This window comes from Corapipo altera, unplaced genomic scaffold (genome assembly GCF_003945725.1).
Source record: "Corapipo altera isolate COAL_440 unplaced genomic scaffold, ASM394572v1 61411, whole genome shotgun sequence".
Lineage (NCBI taxonomy): Eukaryota > Metazoa > Chordata > Aves > Passeriformes > Pipridae > Corapipo > Corapipo altera.
In genome coordinates this window covers 10,646,891-10,665,272 of record NW_020884875.1, presented here as the reverse complement: position 1 = coordinate 10,665,272, position 18,382 = coordinate 10,646,891, and the positions used below count along the sequence as shown (strand labels likewise).

At 39.2% G+C, this 18,382-nt stretch overlaps 1 protein-coding gene across 5 annotated transcripts in view; it reads left to right on the top strand.

The window, feature by feature from the left end:
• Positions 1 to 8,205: 8,205 nt before the first annotated feature.
• Positions 8,206 to 18,382, top strand: part of TENT2 (terminal nucleotidyltransferase 2) — a 45,402-nt gene continuing 35,225 nt past the window's right edge. For 4 of the 5 annotated variants that reach the window (XM_027634804.1, XM_027634800.1, XM_027634803.1 and 1 more), the window contains exons 1-7: positions 8,206 to 8,483; positions 10,084 to 10,272; positions 10,867 to 11,004; positions 12,043 to 12,298; positions 13,437 to 13,551; positions 13,673 to 13,764; positions 14,561 to 14,627. In XM_027634804.1, the coding sequence (XP_027490605.1) occupies positions 10,121 to 10,272; positions 10,867 to 11,004; positions 12,043 to 12,298; positions 13,437 to 13,551; positions 13,673 to 13,764; positions 14,561 to 14,627 (820 nt within the window). In that variant the 5' untranslated portion in view covers positions 8,206 to 8,483; positions 10,084 to 10,120. Of the gene's footprint in view, positions 8,484 to 8,535; positions 8,834 to 10,083; positions 10,273 to 10,866; positions 11,005 to 12,042; positions 12,299 to 13,436; positions 13,552 to 13,672; positions 13,765 to 14,560; positions 14,628 to 18,382 lie in introns of those variants that run through there. The other variant, XM_027634799.1, reaches the window with a different exon arrangement.

The following is an 18,382-nucleotide window of genomic DNA, read 5'->3' as shown; positions in this document are numbered from 1 at the left end:
GACAGAACTGTTCCAATTTTGACCCTCTAACTTTTGATTGGACTTCTGTAGCTTACTTCAGCAAGTGTGTATGGACACACAGATGTGTGTCCGTCTCTTGGCTACCTGCATTTTAAAATCAGTGTCACTTTTATAGCTTACTAGTAACATAAATGCTAGCAACTCGAAAGAGAGGGACCTAGGTACAGGTACATAGTACCAACTGTTTAAAGGCTGCTTTAATTAAATGGTTAGTAAAAACTGTGTCTTTAATTATGTCTATTGTAAGGCTCCATAGAAAAGTCCTGAAGAAAACACATTTATACATACTGAAAAGTTTAAGGTAACCTTTAAACTTGTTAAGAAAAATATTCTGCTTTCTGGAGCAAAAACTCTTAGACACTGGTACATCTTATTTCAAAGCTTTTACGGTGCAGGAAAATGTTCTTCATTCATCATTGTCTATTAGTATCTGATGGGTAGGTGTCAAGAGGGTGGATCCAGGCTCTCCTTGGTGGTGCCAAGCAATAGGATAAGAGGCAAGGGGCAGAAACTGATGCACAGGAAGTTCCACCTCAATACAAGGAATAACACTGTGGGTGACCATGCACTAGAACACATTGCCCAGAGAGCCTGTGGAGTTTCCCTCATTGGAGATACTCAAGAACCGTCCAGACGCATTCCTGTGCCATGTGCTTTAGGATGATCCTGCTTGAGCAGGGAGACTGGAGCAGATGACCTGCTGTGGGGTGGAGATAAAAACCTGAAGGAGACAGTAAAGAAATATAATACAACAGAATTTATGCTGACCACCAACAGACAGCTCTTGCACCCTACTCAACCTTTGGCAGTGTACACAAGAAATATTAGGAAAACAGAATGCAGGTAGGAAGTTACGTTTTGTTTATTAGCTCACAGTAGGACCTCACCAATTTGTTCAAATCTCAATATGCTGGTTGGGAACTCATAAATCCTAAGTGCATGCTTAAAATTATCAATTTTAAATCAAGTATAAAATAGAGGTAATACTGTATTTACTAAACGCTTAATTTAAGAGAGAAAAAAGTTCGTATCTGTCTGTCCCCCAGTTTGGGGATGTTACTATATGCACAAAGTTGATGAGTAGGAATTGCCTCCAAATACATTAACCCTACATCAATTTTTCTCAGCCACTGAACAACAGCAGAATATCTACTAGATCTGTTGTAACAACAATAAAATTCCTGCTTAAATACTAACCCTCAGAAACTGACATATCAGGCATACCCTTCAAAAACTTAACCTTCCTTTAAAAATGTTGTATTGAAAGGACTTTAATAACAAAATTTACAAAACCTAAGCACTGAATTAATAAAATTACTAGCCAATATACTTATTAATCTAACTACTGCAGAGCATTAACCATTTATCACAACGATTTAATTCAAATGCATACGGTATATTTTCTACAGTAATCTAAATGGTGCACTACAAACTACTCATCTAGAAAAGATACAGGGTTCATTCATATGTAGACATCCCAAATAAAGATAACTGTAAATATCTATTTTGCATAAATCATTATAATAGATACATTAAATCTGTATTTTACAATTTTAAGTTGGAATTCATAGATATACATGTTTGCAGTTATATAAAATTTTCATTTAATGTTTATGAACTAATTACATTTCATAAATACTTTATTACATATACATATATATAATACTGTGTATTACATATGTGTATATAAAAATTAGCATACTGTATGTAATAAATACATCAACTGATCTCTCACTTAAAAGGCATAAAGGAAAGCAAATAAAGGTATACATGAACATTACTAAATCTGGCTGAAGACTGAACATCAAAACTAGGAGGCTGCACAGTGGGGGGAAAATACTGCAATTCTGTAATTAATTATTAATTTTTCATTCAGTATTTACTTGCTACACTTTTGAATCTTGCTTTTAATGCCTTTGTGCCTTTTTAACACTGTTTCTTAATGTACATCTAATTTATGTTCTTTGTATTATTATTAAAATCTTGTATTGTTTTTCTGGGGAAAGCTACTTTTTGCCTAGTACATAAAATTTGTTTTAGACCTAAGTCTCTGGTTTGGCTTCAATCCCAGAATATCCTGACTTCTAAAGAAACTGCAAAGCATTTCATATGGGTATCATGATTAAAAAGCTTCTGTCGTCACAGTGGGTCCTCACTGTATTAATCCCTGTTATGTGCCACTTATTTCATTGGAGTTACATTTCTTATTTTAATATATGTGCTGTGTTTGGTCTCGGTACAATATAAATAAAAGGGATACTTAAAATGAAGCACTGTGTTGACATGCGTTTTATTATTTCAGAACTAGTCGTGGAAACTAATAACATAAAAATGATAGTATGTTACAGCTGGCTTTGAAACTGAAAAAGCGCTTCAAGTAAGTTAAATAATTCCCAGTAGGGAAAGGGTGAGTACACAAGCACAAGTTTTTTATCACTCTTAATGAGTACAGTAGTATCAGGTGCTCTTTAATAAGGCTGTTTGCTATGGTTAAAGTATGTTCTAACCATACATGTCTCATTTCCTATAGTCTTTCTCTGGTACCAAGAGGCAAAGAAAAGAGTATTGTGGATTTTTTTTTTAATATTAGATAAAGATTTCCATAGAGGAATTGAGTTTTATTCTTCATTTTTGCTCCTTGAACTATTGAACATTGAGCTGCTTTGACCAAACTTTCCAGCACTGTTTACCTTCAGATAGTGACTACAGCTGGAGCACTTCAGCTCCAAAAGTTTCAGAAAATTGCAAAAAGCACCAAACAGGGACTTTAATGTTGCATAATTGTTTCCATTCTATGAGAGAGATTGCAAATGGTTTATCAGAGACTTCTTTGTCAATTACTTCTGGAAAACACTCTCTTTCCTATCTCTCAGAGCGAAATATAGTTTATGGGGCCTGAATTCAGACTCTGCTTCTATTATAGATCATAAATTTCCTTCATTGATCATTTAGGTTATTTTTTGTTTTTCCAATAAATTAGTCTTACAAACTCCTCTTTTACAATAAATACACCATTTTTATTCTAAACCAAGCCTCTTTTAAGGCAGAAACACAGGATCAGTTGTTAGATAACACCAGTGTGGTGGTTTGGGCTAGGCCTTCCTTGGTGACCAGTTTGTAACCAAGGAAGGGGCCAGATTTACCCAGTATTCCCTACGATTTTTACGTAAGCCAGATTATAAGAAGAAAGGAGGAGAGGCTTTTGCTCTTTTTCCTTCCGGCGGCTTGGAGGTGCAGGTTCCCTGCTGTTGAGTCTGCCGTGTTGGGGAGCGAGGCCTGGTGAGGCCTTGTCGACCTTGGGAGACGGAGGTTGCCGGCGATCGTCCCGGAGCAACTCTCAGTTGTCCCAAGGAGAGTGGTGATATATTTCCTTTGCTAACTCTCTAGTTACTAGATCTCGGGCTACTGATTTGGGATATATATATATATATATATATATATATAATTTTGGTTTTGTTCCCTTCCCCTTTCCCTTTCCCTTCCCTTGTGAAAATTGTATATATTTTAAAAGATATATATAAGTGTAAATATATTTATATATATCACTTTAGCTGTCTCTCTCGTTTCGGGTTATTTCTTAGTTGGTTGTTTTTCTCCCTCTTCTCCCTGAGGTTTGGGGGGGGGGGGACTTCTGGTGGTAAGGTTTGGAGACTTGGCAGGGAGCCAGCTTCAAACCATATCAACCAGATAAGTTATTAATGGGTCAGAACCCATTTGTGGGGAGAGTGTGTGTGTGTGTGTGGGGGGAAGGGATGAGTTGAACGTCATGGAGGTAAGGTGGTGTTGTATCCCTCATGGCAGCCCCTGAAGCCCACATGGAACAGCCCCAGAGTTGCTGCCAGTCACAAACAGCCCGGGAAAACTATAACACACCACATCTGCTGGAGCCCCTAACCCAGCCTCAGATTGGCAGAGACAGTGAGAACACTGTTTCTCACCCTGACCTGGAACTCCAGAGTGGCTGAAGGGTTGGCCATAGAGACCAGAGCAAATAAAACCAAAGGCATGTGTTTGCTTCGTATTGCAGCACTGCCACTTGGACTTGTGAGAGCTGGTCTTCTACGAGGCTTCAGTGGTAGCTCTAAAATCTGTCTCTCCCTCTTTCTCCTTCTCTCTTCTTGATCCCTTTGTTTCTCTTTCTCTGCTCCTTTCTTGATACTTAGCGTGGTTTGGAGCTGGAGGGATTAGATCTTGATTTAAGTGTTGTGGATTAATAGTATATGTTGAATCAGTATTGTAGTGGCACATTTTGTCTAGCTTGTGTGGTGTCCTTTTGAACTTTGGACAAATCCCCTTATTTACTCCCCTAAATGAATACAGTAATTCCTTGGAAACAAGCCAGTTGCTATCTCAAGGTATTAAAGAATCCTATATCTATATATTAAAGTAAAGCTCTTAGCCAATTCCATGAGTCAGCAGCTCCCGGGGCAGGAGTTTTACACCAGTCCTAATGCTATTCCGTTTGGGGGAATCTGTTGGAATCACTGGTGCAAATTCTCAAATTCCTTGTTGTAAGGTTGTTCAGCTGAGTGTCTCTTGTCCAGCAGCCTGATTCCTGACTAAACCCAGAAGTAAGGCTTTGTATGTCTTTTCTGACAGAAGAGGATCTTTAAACTGTCTGAGATCACAGTCAGGGTCAGGAAGTAAGACAGCAGATACTGAAAAATAGAACAGCTCTCAGCACATCAAAGCACAGAGATTTGTCTCATAAGACTGTTGGCAATTTGTAAAATATCAGGTTATGTCAGGTGCCTCACTGAAATGTGTAGCTATGTTGACAAGTCAATGCAGATAAGACATGGAAAAAAAATCCTTAAGAGTGAACAGTCTGAGCCAGAAAAAAAAAGTTATTTGGTAATCTAGATTGATATAAACACAAAATACAAGGGTGCCTTTTGCCAAGGAGCAGGGCAGAAGGAGACCAGGAAAAAACATAGCAACACAAGTTACTTTAATTGGGTAAAGGCATTCCTAAATCTTCTTTTTTCTTTTTTTTTTTTTCCATTTTGCTGTATAAAATATGTTGATGCTTAATACACTGCTATAAACACTGCCTGCTACAAGGTCTATTGACTGTGTTAGGTTATATTTATTGTAGGCCCCATGGCAAATGTGAGAATCCCAGAAGAGTGACATGTTATTGGTTAATGGATAGATTATGATGAGAAGAGCAGTCAAATGGTCTGGAGAACACTGTTTGAAAGGGCTGCATGGGGAACTCCAGCTATAAGGACTTTTATCACTGACTTCTAACTGTTAAGACATGAAGTTTCTGCCTTGAGCAGAAATTATTCCTTTGGTTCCAAACAAATAGTATAGAAAGAGAGCTGAGTTCCAGATTGTTGTGGTTTAACCCCAGCTGGCAACCAAGCACCACACAACCACTTGCTCACTTCCCCACCAGCAGGATCTGGGAAAGAATCAGAAGGGTAAAACATAGAGTTGAGATACATATGAGATACATATGAGTTGAGATACAACAGTTTAATAGAGAAAGCAAAAGCTGTGCATGCAAGCAAAGCAAAAACAAGGAATTAATTCGCTGCTTCCCATGGGCAGGCAGGTATTCAGTCATCTCCAGGAGAGCAGGGCTCCATCGTGAGTAACCGTCATTCAGGAAGACAAACAGCATAACTCCAAATGCCCCTGGCTTCTTCCTTCTTCTCCCAACTTTATGTACTGAGCGTGGTGTCAAATGGTATGGAATATCCCTTTGGTCAGTTTGGGTAACCCGTCCCAACTGTGTCTCCTCGCAACCTCCCATGCACCCCCAGCCTCCTCACCAGCATTGCAGTATGGAAAGCAGAAAAGGCCTTGACTCTGCTGTAAGTGTTGCTCAGCAATAACAAAAACATCTCTATATTATCAACACTGTTTTCAGCATAGATCCAAAACACAGCCCCATAGAAAATTAACTCTACCCCAGACAAAACCAGCACACAGATCAAAATCCAAGTTCTGCTTAACTGGGCACTGGTAGAATTCTCAGGAAACAAAAGATCTATTTTTCTACTTGTTCTCTGTTTAAGATATCTTGGGACTGAACTCCCCAAGGAACAACTCTTCTTTCATCCTAATGTGTCCCAATTCAAATCCTTATCACCCACAACCCCAAATGACACCAGGGCGTTGTATCATTTATGAACCATATCCATTACCCCTATGTTAACTGTGGGCTGAGTTTAGCCAAAGACCCCAAACCACACCCAAGATGGAAAAGCTCTAAGGGGAGTTCTATGTGATGCCCAAATCTGCCCTTAGAAGCTTTTTGCAGCCCCCCCCCCAACAGAACTCTTCAGCTTTGTCTCTCTTCTAATCCTAACCCTGGCCAGGTAGCCTTTAAGGTAGAGCTTAAACGCAGAAAACCCAGATTGTAGCACAGATGAAAAAGTTTCAGGAGAGAACTGATTTGGCAGCCCACACCTTCCCTTGACAGCCTGCCTGCAGCCTCACTTCACCTAGATCTCTAGGCTTTGTCTCTCTTTGAACCTTAGTGCTAGAAGACCTTTAACACCAGACAGACTGAAATGTGGCTCAGATAAAAAGGCTCCCGGAGAATTCCTTCTGCAGCCCAGACCTCTCAGCAGCCCCACTTCAGCTAAACCCTTCAGAACTGTCCCTTCCTTGCCCTAAAAGTGCCCAAGGCCTTAACCCTAGGCAAACCCAAACATGGCCCTGATTCAAGTTTTGAGAGTAATTTTTCTGCAGAACCACCCCTAGGCAGTCCCTCTGCAGACCCACCACAACTAGACCCCCAGGAACTGTCTCTCTTCTAACTCTAAAAACACTTTCTGCAGTCCAAACTCTCCCTTGGAAGCTTCTCCACAGCGCCATGTCACCTAGACCTATAGATTTTGTCTCTCTCTGAACTCTAAACTTAGCCTTAACCCTTGCCATGTGCTTTGGCTGGTAAATAGTCAAAATGATTAAATAAAAAATTCTCAAGAGAAATGTCTTTGTGGCTGAACTTTGTCTTGCAGCTTCATTCCATGTATGACTCTAAAATTTGTCTCTCATAAATGTAGTGCTAACCATAGCCATGGGCTGACCCTTATACAAAGTTCCCATGCCACAGCCAAGGTGATTAAGTCCTTTCGCAGCCCAAGCCTTCCCTTCCCAGTTCATTTGTAGACCCATTTCATTGGGCCCCTGTGTTTTGTCTCTTTGTTATCCACTAGGTCTGTATGTGAGTAGCCAGTCTCAAACTGTGACAACCCCGGCAATTGCCTGCTGTCAGCTGAGCAAGCCTTCAAGCAAGAAACTCAAAACTGAGCAAGACCTCAACTTACTCCTTCCCTCTCAAAGGGGGGAGCTTCAACAGTGTGGGCATAGGTGTGCACCAGCTCACTGTTTCAGTACCTGCTCATGGCAAGAGCCCACTTCCAGTAATTGTCCTGAAGAAAGAATCGTGATAAAAAGGACATTATGGTGCTGGAGCATATCCAGAGAAGGGCAATAAGGCTTGTGAAAGGTCTGGAAAACGTATCTTATGGGGAATGGCTGAGGGAGCTCACTTTGTTTAGTCTCAAGAAGAGGATGCTTGGGGGGACCTCATCACTCTCTACAACCACCTGAAAGGAAGTTGTAGTGAGGTGGGGACAGGTCTCTGCCTGCAGTGAGAAGACAAGAGGAAATGGCCTTAAGCTGAGACAGAGCGGATTCAGAGCAGGTATTAGAAAATTTTTTTTCACTGTTAGGGTGGTCAGGCATTGGAATAGGTTGCCCAGGGAGGTCGTGCAGACACCATCCATGGAGATGCTCAACGAGTGACTGGTTCTGGTGCTGGATGATGGTTTAGTGGTTACAGAGACAGCGCTGGTCGGTGGCCGGATGAACTCTATTCCAGCCTTGATGATTCTGAGATTCTGCTTCTGTCTTCCGAACTTTTCACTCCTCAGGGTGCAGGCATTTCAGCCCGTTCGTGACCTCGGGTTTATCCTAGCACACCTACAATCCTAACTCATTTAGCCAAATACTATACTTTTGACACGCTTCTGAACGGCAGCTCAATTACAGTCGGTCAGCAACTGTAGAAAGCAAATCGGCTGCACGGACTTTACTCTCACGGCCCCCGCTATGCCCGGCTGGCACTGGCACTGTTACCCCGCCTCCTGTCCCTCCCTGTCCCCGTCCCTGTCCCACCCCGCCAACCCCGCACATGCGCCCCGCGCTCCGCCCAACCAGGCCCCTAAGGGCCGTCTGCCCGTAGCGGTGCGGAAGTGGCGCGGGAGCCGGCGGAAGGGGCCCTTCCCTTCCTGCCGCATTCCGAGACCTTCCTGCCGCATTCATTCCGGGCCTTTCCTGCCGCATCCTGAGTCCTTCCGCCGCATCCCGAACGCTTCCTGTGGCATCCCTGCATCCGGCGGACAGAGCGGCGCTCAGCTGCCAGAGCTGGTCTCCGCTGCCGGCCCTGCTCGGTGCTGCCCGCGGGCCCGTCCCGCGTGCCTCCACCCAGGCTTGGCGTGAGTATCCCGTGTGGATCCCGTGTGGATGTGACAGGGAGCGGTGCCGGGGGTCGGACCTGGGCCGCAGGCGTGGCAGTGGCACCGGACACCTGTCCTGGCGGTGTCACTAGGGGCTGTCGGGGATCCGTGGGCCGGGCTCCGTACACGGGGCACTTGGCTCTGCGAGAAGAACGCGCTGGTTTGGAAGCGGTGCCCGCCGGGACAATGGTACCGGGACTGTAAGTTATGAACTCTTTCTGGAGAGCCTGTTAGTTCCTGCCGATGTAATCTCTGCCGGAAGCCACGGTAATTGCCGCTGTTGCTGCTGTGAGGCAGCGGTGTTGCTGCGTTGTTTTGGTGTGGGAAAGGTAACTCCTCCGCTGTTTCTTTTCCTGGTATTTACTGCTTCAAAGGGCTAAATGGTGTTTCTTCTGCACCTCTTGGATTCTCATGAATGGTCCTATTACTAGCTAATTGTTTCCATAAACTGCTTTCGTATCCTGTGTGTGATGTGAAGAGTGCCTGGTCTGCTCAGAGAGGAATGAGGCGTGTTAACAGTTGTTCTGTCTACGAGAAATGAAAGAGTTTAGACAGCACATAAATAATAATTCATATTAAATGTAAATGTCACGTGACTTTGTTGACATGCAGTTCGGTTCGTTCATTTAGCAGAATTGAAAGTGAACATGCAAATAATAACTTACATTAGTACATAATGCTTCCCCTCATCGGCCTCTCCAAAGAGGGGAAAAAAAAAGAAAGAGGAAGAACTGTGAGAGCATTAATCCTGGTACTTTTTTTTCATGGAGCTATTGCAGTGACGTCCATGTACGTATTACTGGGTTTTCACTAGTGTGGGTTGTCATCACATGAAGTAAGGAACAAAGTCAAACCTGAGCACATAAACTCCTTGTTACTCATTTTCCTATGCTCTGTGCTAATGCTGCTTGCAGTGACAGTCAAAGCTGTCCCAGGAGGTTAAACGTGGCCAGTTTTGCCAGAATCAATTCTAGGTTTAAAAGGTAGTAAATCTATATTTTTTTATCACAGAGGCCATTCAGTAAAATATTACTATATGTATGATATTCTTAAAGTATGAAGAGATTATTTGCAATTCCTGTCATAATTTGGCTGCTTTTTTATGTGTCGTGTCATGAAAAAAATATTAACTTATAGATTGTGATCTGCTGCATCTTCATGTTCTTATGGTGTAGTCAAGTGTTTCTTCCCATATACTGTGGACCTTATTGTGGAATGTTTGAATATGAAACATATTCCACTGTAATGCATTGCTTTTCCTTGAGATGAACATTTTTATACCTTGCGACATGTAATTTTTCAAAAATTAAATTTAAAATGGAGAGGAACAAATAAAAGTCCATTTTTAAACATAAATAAAGCAAGTAGTAATTGTGAAACTTTAGAGTGTACAGTATTTTTTATTTAGTTTCTTGTCCTGAAAGGCAATAAAAGCTAGCCTGCAATGACAATTCTCTGTAGCAATTCTTGGAATTATACTCTAGATTACTTGAATTTTTAAACCAAGACTTTAAAAGGCAACTAGTATTTCTTTTTGCCTAATTTCAATACCATTCTTTCTTTTTTTTTTTTCATGTAGGTAAAAGGATACATGTTCACTTCAAGTAGAAAGGAGCATGTTCCCGAATTCTTCCAACTTGGGTCGTCCACCCTTCCCTTCAAAGCATCAGCAACAGAGTAATTTCTTCAATGTACTTCCCGTAAATATACCTCCTACTCTTTCTCACCAGCAAACTGTTGTTCCTCCGTTGAATTTTCGCACTGCAGTGTAAGTACAGTAAGGTGACGATTGGGTTTGAAAGAAGTATTTCTGTTTATGGCGGATGGTTTTCACTGTTTTTAACATTAAACTGCATTGAACTTCAAAAATATGGAGGAGTCACCTGTAAAACAGAGCTGTATAATTTCTGTGGGTGACCTGCAAGTCTTAACACTCGCCTGCATTGTGCATAGTGCATGAAATGCCATTGCACTGACTGTTAATCCACAGTTCAGTTTTAAAGGGCTTCAGTTGTATTTGTTTGTTGGGAAGAACAGGGAGAAGATGCGAAGGGGAAGAAGCATCTATTCTTGGGTCTATATTTGTAGATGCTGTAGCGTTCTTTTGACTTTTGAATTTAACAGTGCCTTGAGTTAATTTGTTTGTTAACCCCTTCTTACACATGTGCTGTCAAGAATGATAATTTTCTGATTTTTAATGAAGTACATATCATATACTAAAATATGTTTTCATTTTGAATAGAAAGACGTATTGCTTCTAAGAGAAAAAATGACATGACTTGTAGAGTTTAGTACTCATTTAACAAGAACTACCAGTCCATAAAAATCATTTTATCTTATGAATAATAGTTATGGACTGTAGTCTTTCTAGAGCTCTTTTGAGTGGGAACCTTGCAGCTACTCCAGCTGTTACTTCAACTGCTACACTGCAACCAATGACTTATGGAAATGTCAGTCCAGTGTCTACGTCAGGTGCCCTCACATCGTTTCAAGGAAGAAAGTAAGTTCTTTGTATATATATGACTAACACTGGTTGTAATGTACCCATGGCGAAGCTCATCTAGTATCAATTACTTATGCAACTTGAGTTATGTTAAAAATTGCAATACTGAATACTTTTTTTTATGAAACAGGTAATGTGAAGCATTCATGTTTTTGAGAATCTTAGTACTCATAGTGACTTCCTGTACCTAGGTTTTCACTTCCAACAGCTGTAGGCTTGCAGACCTGTGATTTAGGTGATTTTTTTTTAATGCTACAATAAATTGTAGTCTGTATGTAATTGACTATAAGCAGGTGTGTGTCAACAAATGTTCTTTTCCTGTTAAAGAGTGCACCCTCAAGATTTTATGTGAATTTTCTTGTTTTTCATGACACATTACATGTTTTTCTTGATTTTCTTATTTATGTGATGCTTTATTTTTCAAATACAAAGTGTTAAATTCAAACATACATACGGGTTCAGGTATAGTTGTTGATATGTGTTTGTAGTAATTCTGTGAATCAACTGAGAGGGAAGAAAGTTTATGTAACCTGTCTTCAGAACTATTTCCTGTATGCTCTTTCTCTTTCAGATCTAACAGATGAAAAAATAAGTACAATATGTTATTAAGTTATAGCTGAGTATGTAACTATAACTATCCCATGAACTAAGGAAGTTTCTCGTTTCATGCTACATGCATCTTTTCCTCTTGAGCAGTCTGTTTTATAGAAGGCTGTGCCATGTTGGGAGATTTGCAATCAACTTAACCAAATCTGCCATTTGGGTTTAAGTTGGTTAGTTCTGATGCTTGCCTTTAAGCTGCATCAATTCACTTCTAGGGAAACCGCACTTTTGCAGTTGTGTGGTCTAGGATGGGCACACCTGTTCTGTAGAATACTTGCTTTTAGTGAAGTAGGTACATCACTGAATGTTGGTATCTGAACTTTTTAGAAACTGTCTTTTAATCACAGGTTTAAACTGCGAACTAGAGGAATTACACACACTCTCTCCTCTCTCTCTCTCTCTCTCTCTCTCTCCCTCCCCCACCCCCTCTAGGAGGCAAAGTGAACAAAGTGTTTCACGTAATGTCAAACGGCAGCGGATTGATTCACAGAATTCTGACACAACTGTAGTTAACCAAGCCGTGCCTTTACCAGAAGAACGTCAACACTCCTTCCCAGGACCAATTTCAATTCAGTCTCCATCGTTCCTTGCACGTGGCTCACCAGCTTTAGCTAGATGCGTCCCTCCGTTGCGAGATACTTTGTTTCCAGACCCTACAGAAGCCAGACTCCCTCTGGCCAAAGATGAGGTAGTAACTTTCTGTGCTTGTGCTTACTTCTGCCTTCTGAGTAAGCAGAATCCAGAGGTGCTGTGGGAGACCACAAAAATTTGTGCAAGGTTTTTGACAGTGTAACAGGGTCTCTTATCGCTGAGCTGTCGTTAGAAGGAATATCAATAAATGTAGCTGCTGCTATAGTTCTGTATAACCCCATGTGTGTGCTCGGGTTTGGAACATTTTTTTCGGGGGTGGGGAAGGTCAGCGTGTTATTTTCTTGTGTTGTTTGGTTTCCATATAATGTCAGGAAACCTACATATCTGCTCCAGGAAGTAAAAATTGGAGGAATGGTCCATTTCTCACATGATATGGGGTGAGGGAGAATGCAGATTTTAAAAAAAAACCAAACTCCATGGTAATATGAGAGAAGTGCATTCTGAATAAATACAGTTTTGGGCCTGTAAAGATGTCCTCTATCTCTTTTCAAGAGGATGTAAAAGTTATGGTTGTAGCTTTTCTGTAATATAGAAGAGAATGCCTTCTTTAGATGGACAGTGTAGCTTTGAACTGTTTCTTGTTTTAAATAAATACAATAAAAATGTGGCTAATCAGTCTTGATACTTTTTTTGCATCCACATGAGAGAAGCTTTTTTTTCAGTATGAATGTGCCTGCTGAATATAGCATATAGCAATATTGTGAAAGAAATACAATTAATACCTTCTTCCAACAAAGATCTGACTACTTCTTTAATAGTTTGTGTGGGATAAAAAATAAAGCTAATTTAAAATGGTATTTTTTAATAATTTTTTCACCTACTGGTAGGCAAACTGTTGACATTAAAGTCAGCAGAAGATATCTCTAGTCTTTTACTACCTATTTCCTGAGAGGCTGCTGATACTGATGACACAAAAATTATTTCCTGTGGATAGGCATTTTATAAAAAATTGAACAAATTAAAATTTGAAAACTAGCAGAAGTTTCTTTGAGGGTGTTAATCAATATGAAATTTAAGTGCAGTAAAACTCTAGACAATGGAGGAGGTCATGTGAAGTGATGCTGGTTTTTGCATTAAAAAAAAATAACTTCTGTGTTTGTTTTATGTAATTACATATCTGACAGGAAAGAATGTTCACATCTCTGTATCTTTACTTTTTGGATGTGTGTGTCCAGTTAAGTCAACAGGTTTTGGAGTTGTTTCAAGCATGTCAACAACAGGCCTCTGATTTGGACAGCAAAGAGCTCTGCAGAACAGAACTCCAGAGAGAAATTCAGCTAATTTTTCCACGTATGTTTGGAATTTAGTTACTTAATACCAGCTTGAATGTTCTTCAGGTTCGCAGTTTTTCCTTCCTCTCAAACTGTTATATGTCACATCATGTTTATTTGCTGTTATTCTTTTATTACAGAGAGCAGACTTTATTTGGTTGGATCCTCTCTGAATGGATTTGGCACTCGTAGTAGTGATGGTGATTTATGCCTGGTGGTTAAAGAAGAACCAGTAAGTAATTTAAAACTATATAGTTAAAACAAAGTCTGGTTTTATGTGTGTGCTGTTAAAAGGCTGGATTCCAAAATGATAAACAGATGGTTAAATCCTTTTGATTTAATAACATATTTTTGCATTCATAATAGCTATGAACTATGGGCCCAGTAATGTTGCAGATATAAATTCAACCCTATAAACCTAATAAAACTTTAAAAAATAAGCTTTGCCTTCAATTTATGAGTGAAAAAAAAATACAGCCAAGCAGAAGTAAGTGTGTAGAACGAAGAAGAAAATTGTTTAGAGAACTCTAATTTTTTCTAGATGCAGAAACAACTTTTAGTAAGTCAAATTTTTTATATCATTATTTACATTCATAGCTACCTAGTTTAATGATCAAGTATAAGAAGGAATTTGACAGGCAAAATATCTTAAATATTTTTAGTGATAGAAAATGTTATGAGTGGAATTTTGCTTGAGAGAAAAGATATAACAAAAAAGAAATCTAAATAGACCATAATCTTGAAAGAATTAAAGCATCATTTAAACAGAAGGAGAGTACATTTTTGTGTAACTGGGGCTAGGTTATCACCTAATTCTGTGATTTTTAAATTATTTTGAATATTAAATAGAGATTGTTCTATCTGGCATTTGCCATGATAAATCTATATCTAGGCTGTAGAATGTGTTGATGTACATGTTCATGTCTTATTCACAGAATTAATTGCATTTTAAAAGCAAAGCATGCTTACTTGGAACACTTAGATGAGAGATATCAACTTTTTTCTTTACTTTTAATATCATATTTCAGGTGAATCAGAAGACTGAAGCAAGACGTATACTCAGCTCAGTTCAAAAACTCTTCAGTACTAAACTTTGTAAGTTCCTGGCAACAGTGAGGTGGTAATTCTGGAAGAAGTATTGATGCACAATTGCAACTACTTTATGTAATTGCATATTGTCTAGCTTCTAATCACAGTACTGTTTCAAGCAAAGCTATAAGTATTTAGTAATGTTGTTTGGTACTGGTGATGGTAATTAGGAAAACATAATGGTTTTCTTGAAAACTAGTCAACTTCAGTAACAGGTAGTATCTCAAATGGCTTTTTAATTTTGGAACACAATGAAAAGGGGGTAGATTTCTCTTTGGGAAACCTCTGTTAGAGAACCCTTACTACTCTTTTAGGTTGCACTGCTTTCCTGGGAAAAATACTCTTTAAGAATTTGTAAAATAAGATGTCACTGTGTAGAATTGATTTTTTTAGGGGGCAGGGAGTGCTTGATAGGTGTGAAAAAATTACCTTAGGTGCCTAATGAAGCAATCACTAAATGTTGATAGTACCAGCACATACAGATAAAACAGATCAATTCATAGTTTTTGTAAGCTGTTTTGTAGACTCCCTTCAGATGAAGAATTCACAAGGGCAGTTCTTAATTTAAATGTGAAAGCTTCCTATTTCAAAGAGGCTTTTGTATCATCCTTTGAATTGTAAAAGAGCCAGACATTTACTGATATCAATGACTTTATCACCCTGTTTCTCAGACTTGTGGTACATTCTTTGATGCTGCTCCTTGAATTGATGTTCTGAAGGATCCTGCAGTGCTAAAAGGAACAAACCATAAATTTAAGTGTAATCTTCAAAATTTCTTCATTGGCAGGCGAGCACACACAGATTTTAACAGCTCACTTTGAAGAGTTATTTGGTAGATGCTTTGCAGAATAGACATTTGATATTTAATGCGTATTACTGTTGTATATTGACATTTGCATAAGGAGTCCAAAACTTAATCTGGGTTTCCCTGGAATGCAAGACTCTCCCGTGCTTCACACAAGAGAATGGAAATAAACATAGTTTGGACCAAACATCAATGCTAATAAAGTATGTGCCAAGATGTAAGAGAAACAACAAGAGAAAGAAAGATAAGATGTTACTTAAAATTAAGTACTTGCTCTGGTTTTGTGAAAGACTTAAAGGACAAAAAGAAATAAGGAGGAGATTTGTGATATAGGTAAAGTTCAAGAGCTTTTTTAACCTTTTTCCAGATCATTTCAGTTTTTTCTATCTGTGCCTCTCATAGCATCTTCCTCTTTGTTGCATGATGTTCCTATATATTCCAAAATAAGGGCAACAGGAGATGTGATTCTCTGCTTATTTCACCTTAATTCCATGATTGCTAAATGAAGAAGCATTCCAAGTGCTGATTAGATCAGTCTCTTTCACCATTTGTGTTAGGTAAATCAACTTCAGAACTTGAAGTGCTATCTCTCATTCTTTATATACAGTTAAATGTGGTTGTTAGATTAGTATTTCCTTCTAGGAGGTTTAGGAAGTGGATTCAAAATTTGTATAAACTCCATCTTATTTCAGTTTCAAGCTTGCAAAAGGTAACAATTGTGAGCAAGGAATTTTAGTCTATCAGAGTAGAGTCTCTTAGAGCAGAGGCTTTTCTGTGTTGTCATTCTGCATCTAGAATACCAAGTGAAATGAAAATGTGTTCTGTTTTTGAATAATCTAATCTCAGAGAAAAGTAGGAAAAAGGTTTTGGTATTTATTCACTATTTTTGTGGGACTTGTTATGTATTGTGTTTCTCCTAAGGCAGAGACGTGGGGATAGCAGATATATCGTCCATTTCAAAGACTAGCTGAGCTCATGTAACTTGCTGATTTATTTGTTCAGATACATGCATATACATTTTTTTTACAATTTTGGCTAACATTCCCAGAAATGTACACTCAAGCTAATGCCTTTAGAAATGTGAAACATCAATTTGGAGTGATAATTGAAGAGATTATAATCCAGACCACTGAGAGTAAATGTCAGACTGAGTATTCTCTTTGGATTCATCTGTGCAGGATTCATTTGAAAAACACTTGGCAGTATTGGGTTGACTGGTGTTTACTATCTGTGTAAATAACAAAGAGCTCTTTTTCTCTTAGATTTACAGAGAGGGGCAGTAGTGTTGAGGCTGGAGTATCAGAGTGGAATCTGCCTAATGGTTGTCTAGTAGGAAATGTGCAACAGCTGGGATGAGCAGGGGAATTTGAACTCAAATGGACTATGCAGTTGAGTGAGTGAATTCCAAAAAGTCAGCAGTTAATTCATCCTATGCTTGCTTGTGCCTTCCTAGATTCCTCACAAATGCGATCAGACTTCTGTGTTGCCCAGTTTCTCCTTCAGTAGTATAACCCAATGAATGAGTCCAGGCTACATGTCCGGGATGTGAAAGATCTTTCTGGCATATACTGTGTTTGGGATTAATGTTTTGTCCAATTCCCAATCTTCTATTCAGTAAAAGGAAAGAGAGAATTAAACTGTTTAATCTGAAATTGTGCATGAATAAATTATTTATGAAGCAGTGCTTAGCCTTCTTTGAAACCATTATATTCTTTTTTGCTAAGCTGAAGTGGTGTTCATGGCTTTTTCACAGACATGCCCGAAACTGTGGAGCAGCCATGTAGATTTCTTTACATGTATTTTGGTGTAGCCTCTCTGGTCGTAGCTTTCAAGGTCACATAGTCAGTTTGCTAAGACACTTATTCAACCTGTATGTGTTTCAGAATTCCACATTCTGTATTTGTGACTGTTTCTTCCTTTTTAGGTATAACAATCTAAGGTACAATACAGACTCTGCTAACAGTGTCATTGTTCTGAGGCGAGAAAGAGGATACCAACAGGAAGTTACTGCCTTTTAACTTCCTATTTACTCCTTCTAACTTCCTCCTTGAAAGAGATTGGGATTATGTTTTGGGATGTATCTTTTCTTCTTAGCCAACTAATTTGGCACAAGCATCTATCAAGTTTGTGAGGCATTTGAGACAGGAGTGTGTTTGGAAGTGGATTGCCACTGAGAATGAGTTTGGTTAACCTCTGTTGAGCACTTGGGAAGGGTTGTAGCGAGGAAAGTTGAATTGCTATGGCATGCAGATATGTGTGCACCCTTGTCTCCCAAGTGCAAGTGCGCTGGGAATCTTTGTCTTAAGTTTGGTAATGAAAGGAGAGAAGGCAGAGAGCTCTGTATACTTTAGAACACTTTAAGAATGTTCTGGGATGCAGGAGGAAAGATGCTTGAATGTGTCTGAAGGTGAAGCTAGAAATTTTACATTCAGTGAATGTGAATTGAAGTTCTTAAGGATTCTTCATTTAACATTAATAAATTAGTAAGATTATCAGATTATCAGATTATCTGATATCAGATTATCAGATATCAGATTATTTTACATTTACAGACTCTGAATGCCAGTCTGTGTGTTACTTAGGCTTGTACAATGCATTAAAATCCAGAGAAGGGATTGCCTGAGGTCAAATGTGTCTGAACACGTGTATCCATAAAACAGTTTCGGAAAGTCTCAAGAAAAAAAGTGAAGTTTGTTTTACTTGAGTATTGCACAGCAGCATTTCACTAAATCTGAATTTGTCATCCAAAAGCGGTGGAGATGATGTGGTTTAATCCAGGTGGCTATCCAAACTGACAGAAATTCCTTTTCACCTTTTTTGGAGAGGGAAAAATATCAGATTTTATTCAATGTTATTTTTAATCTGTATTACTTCTAGCTGTGTCATACTTATTTATACTAATTTGACATTAATTTGTAGTATCAATGGGAAAATGTATGATGTTAGATATAGACAA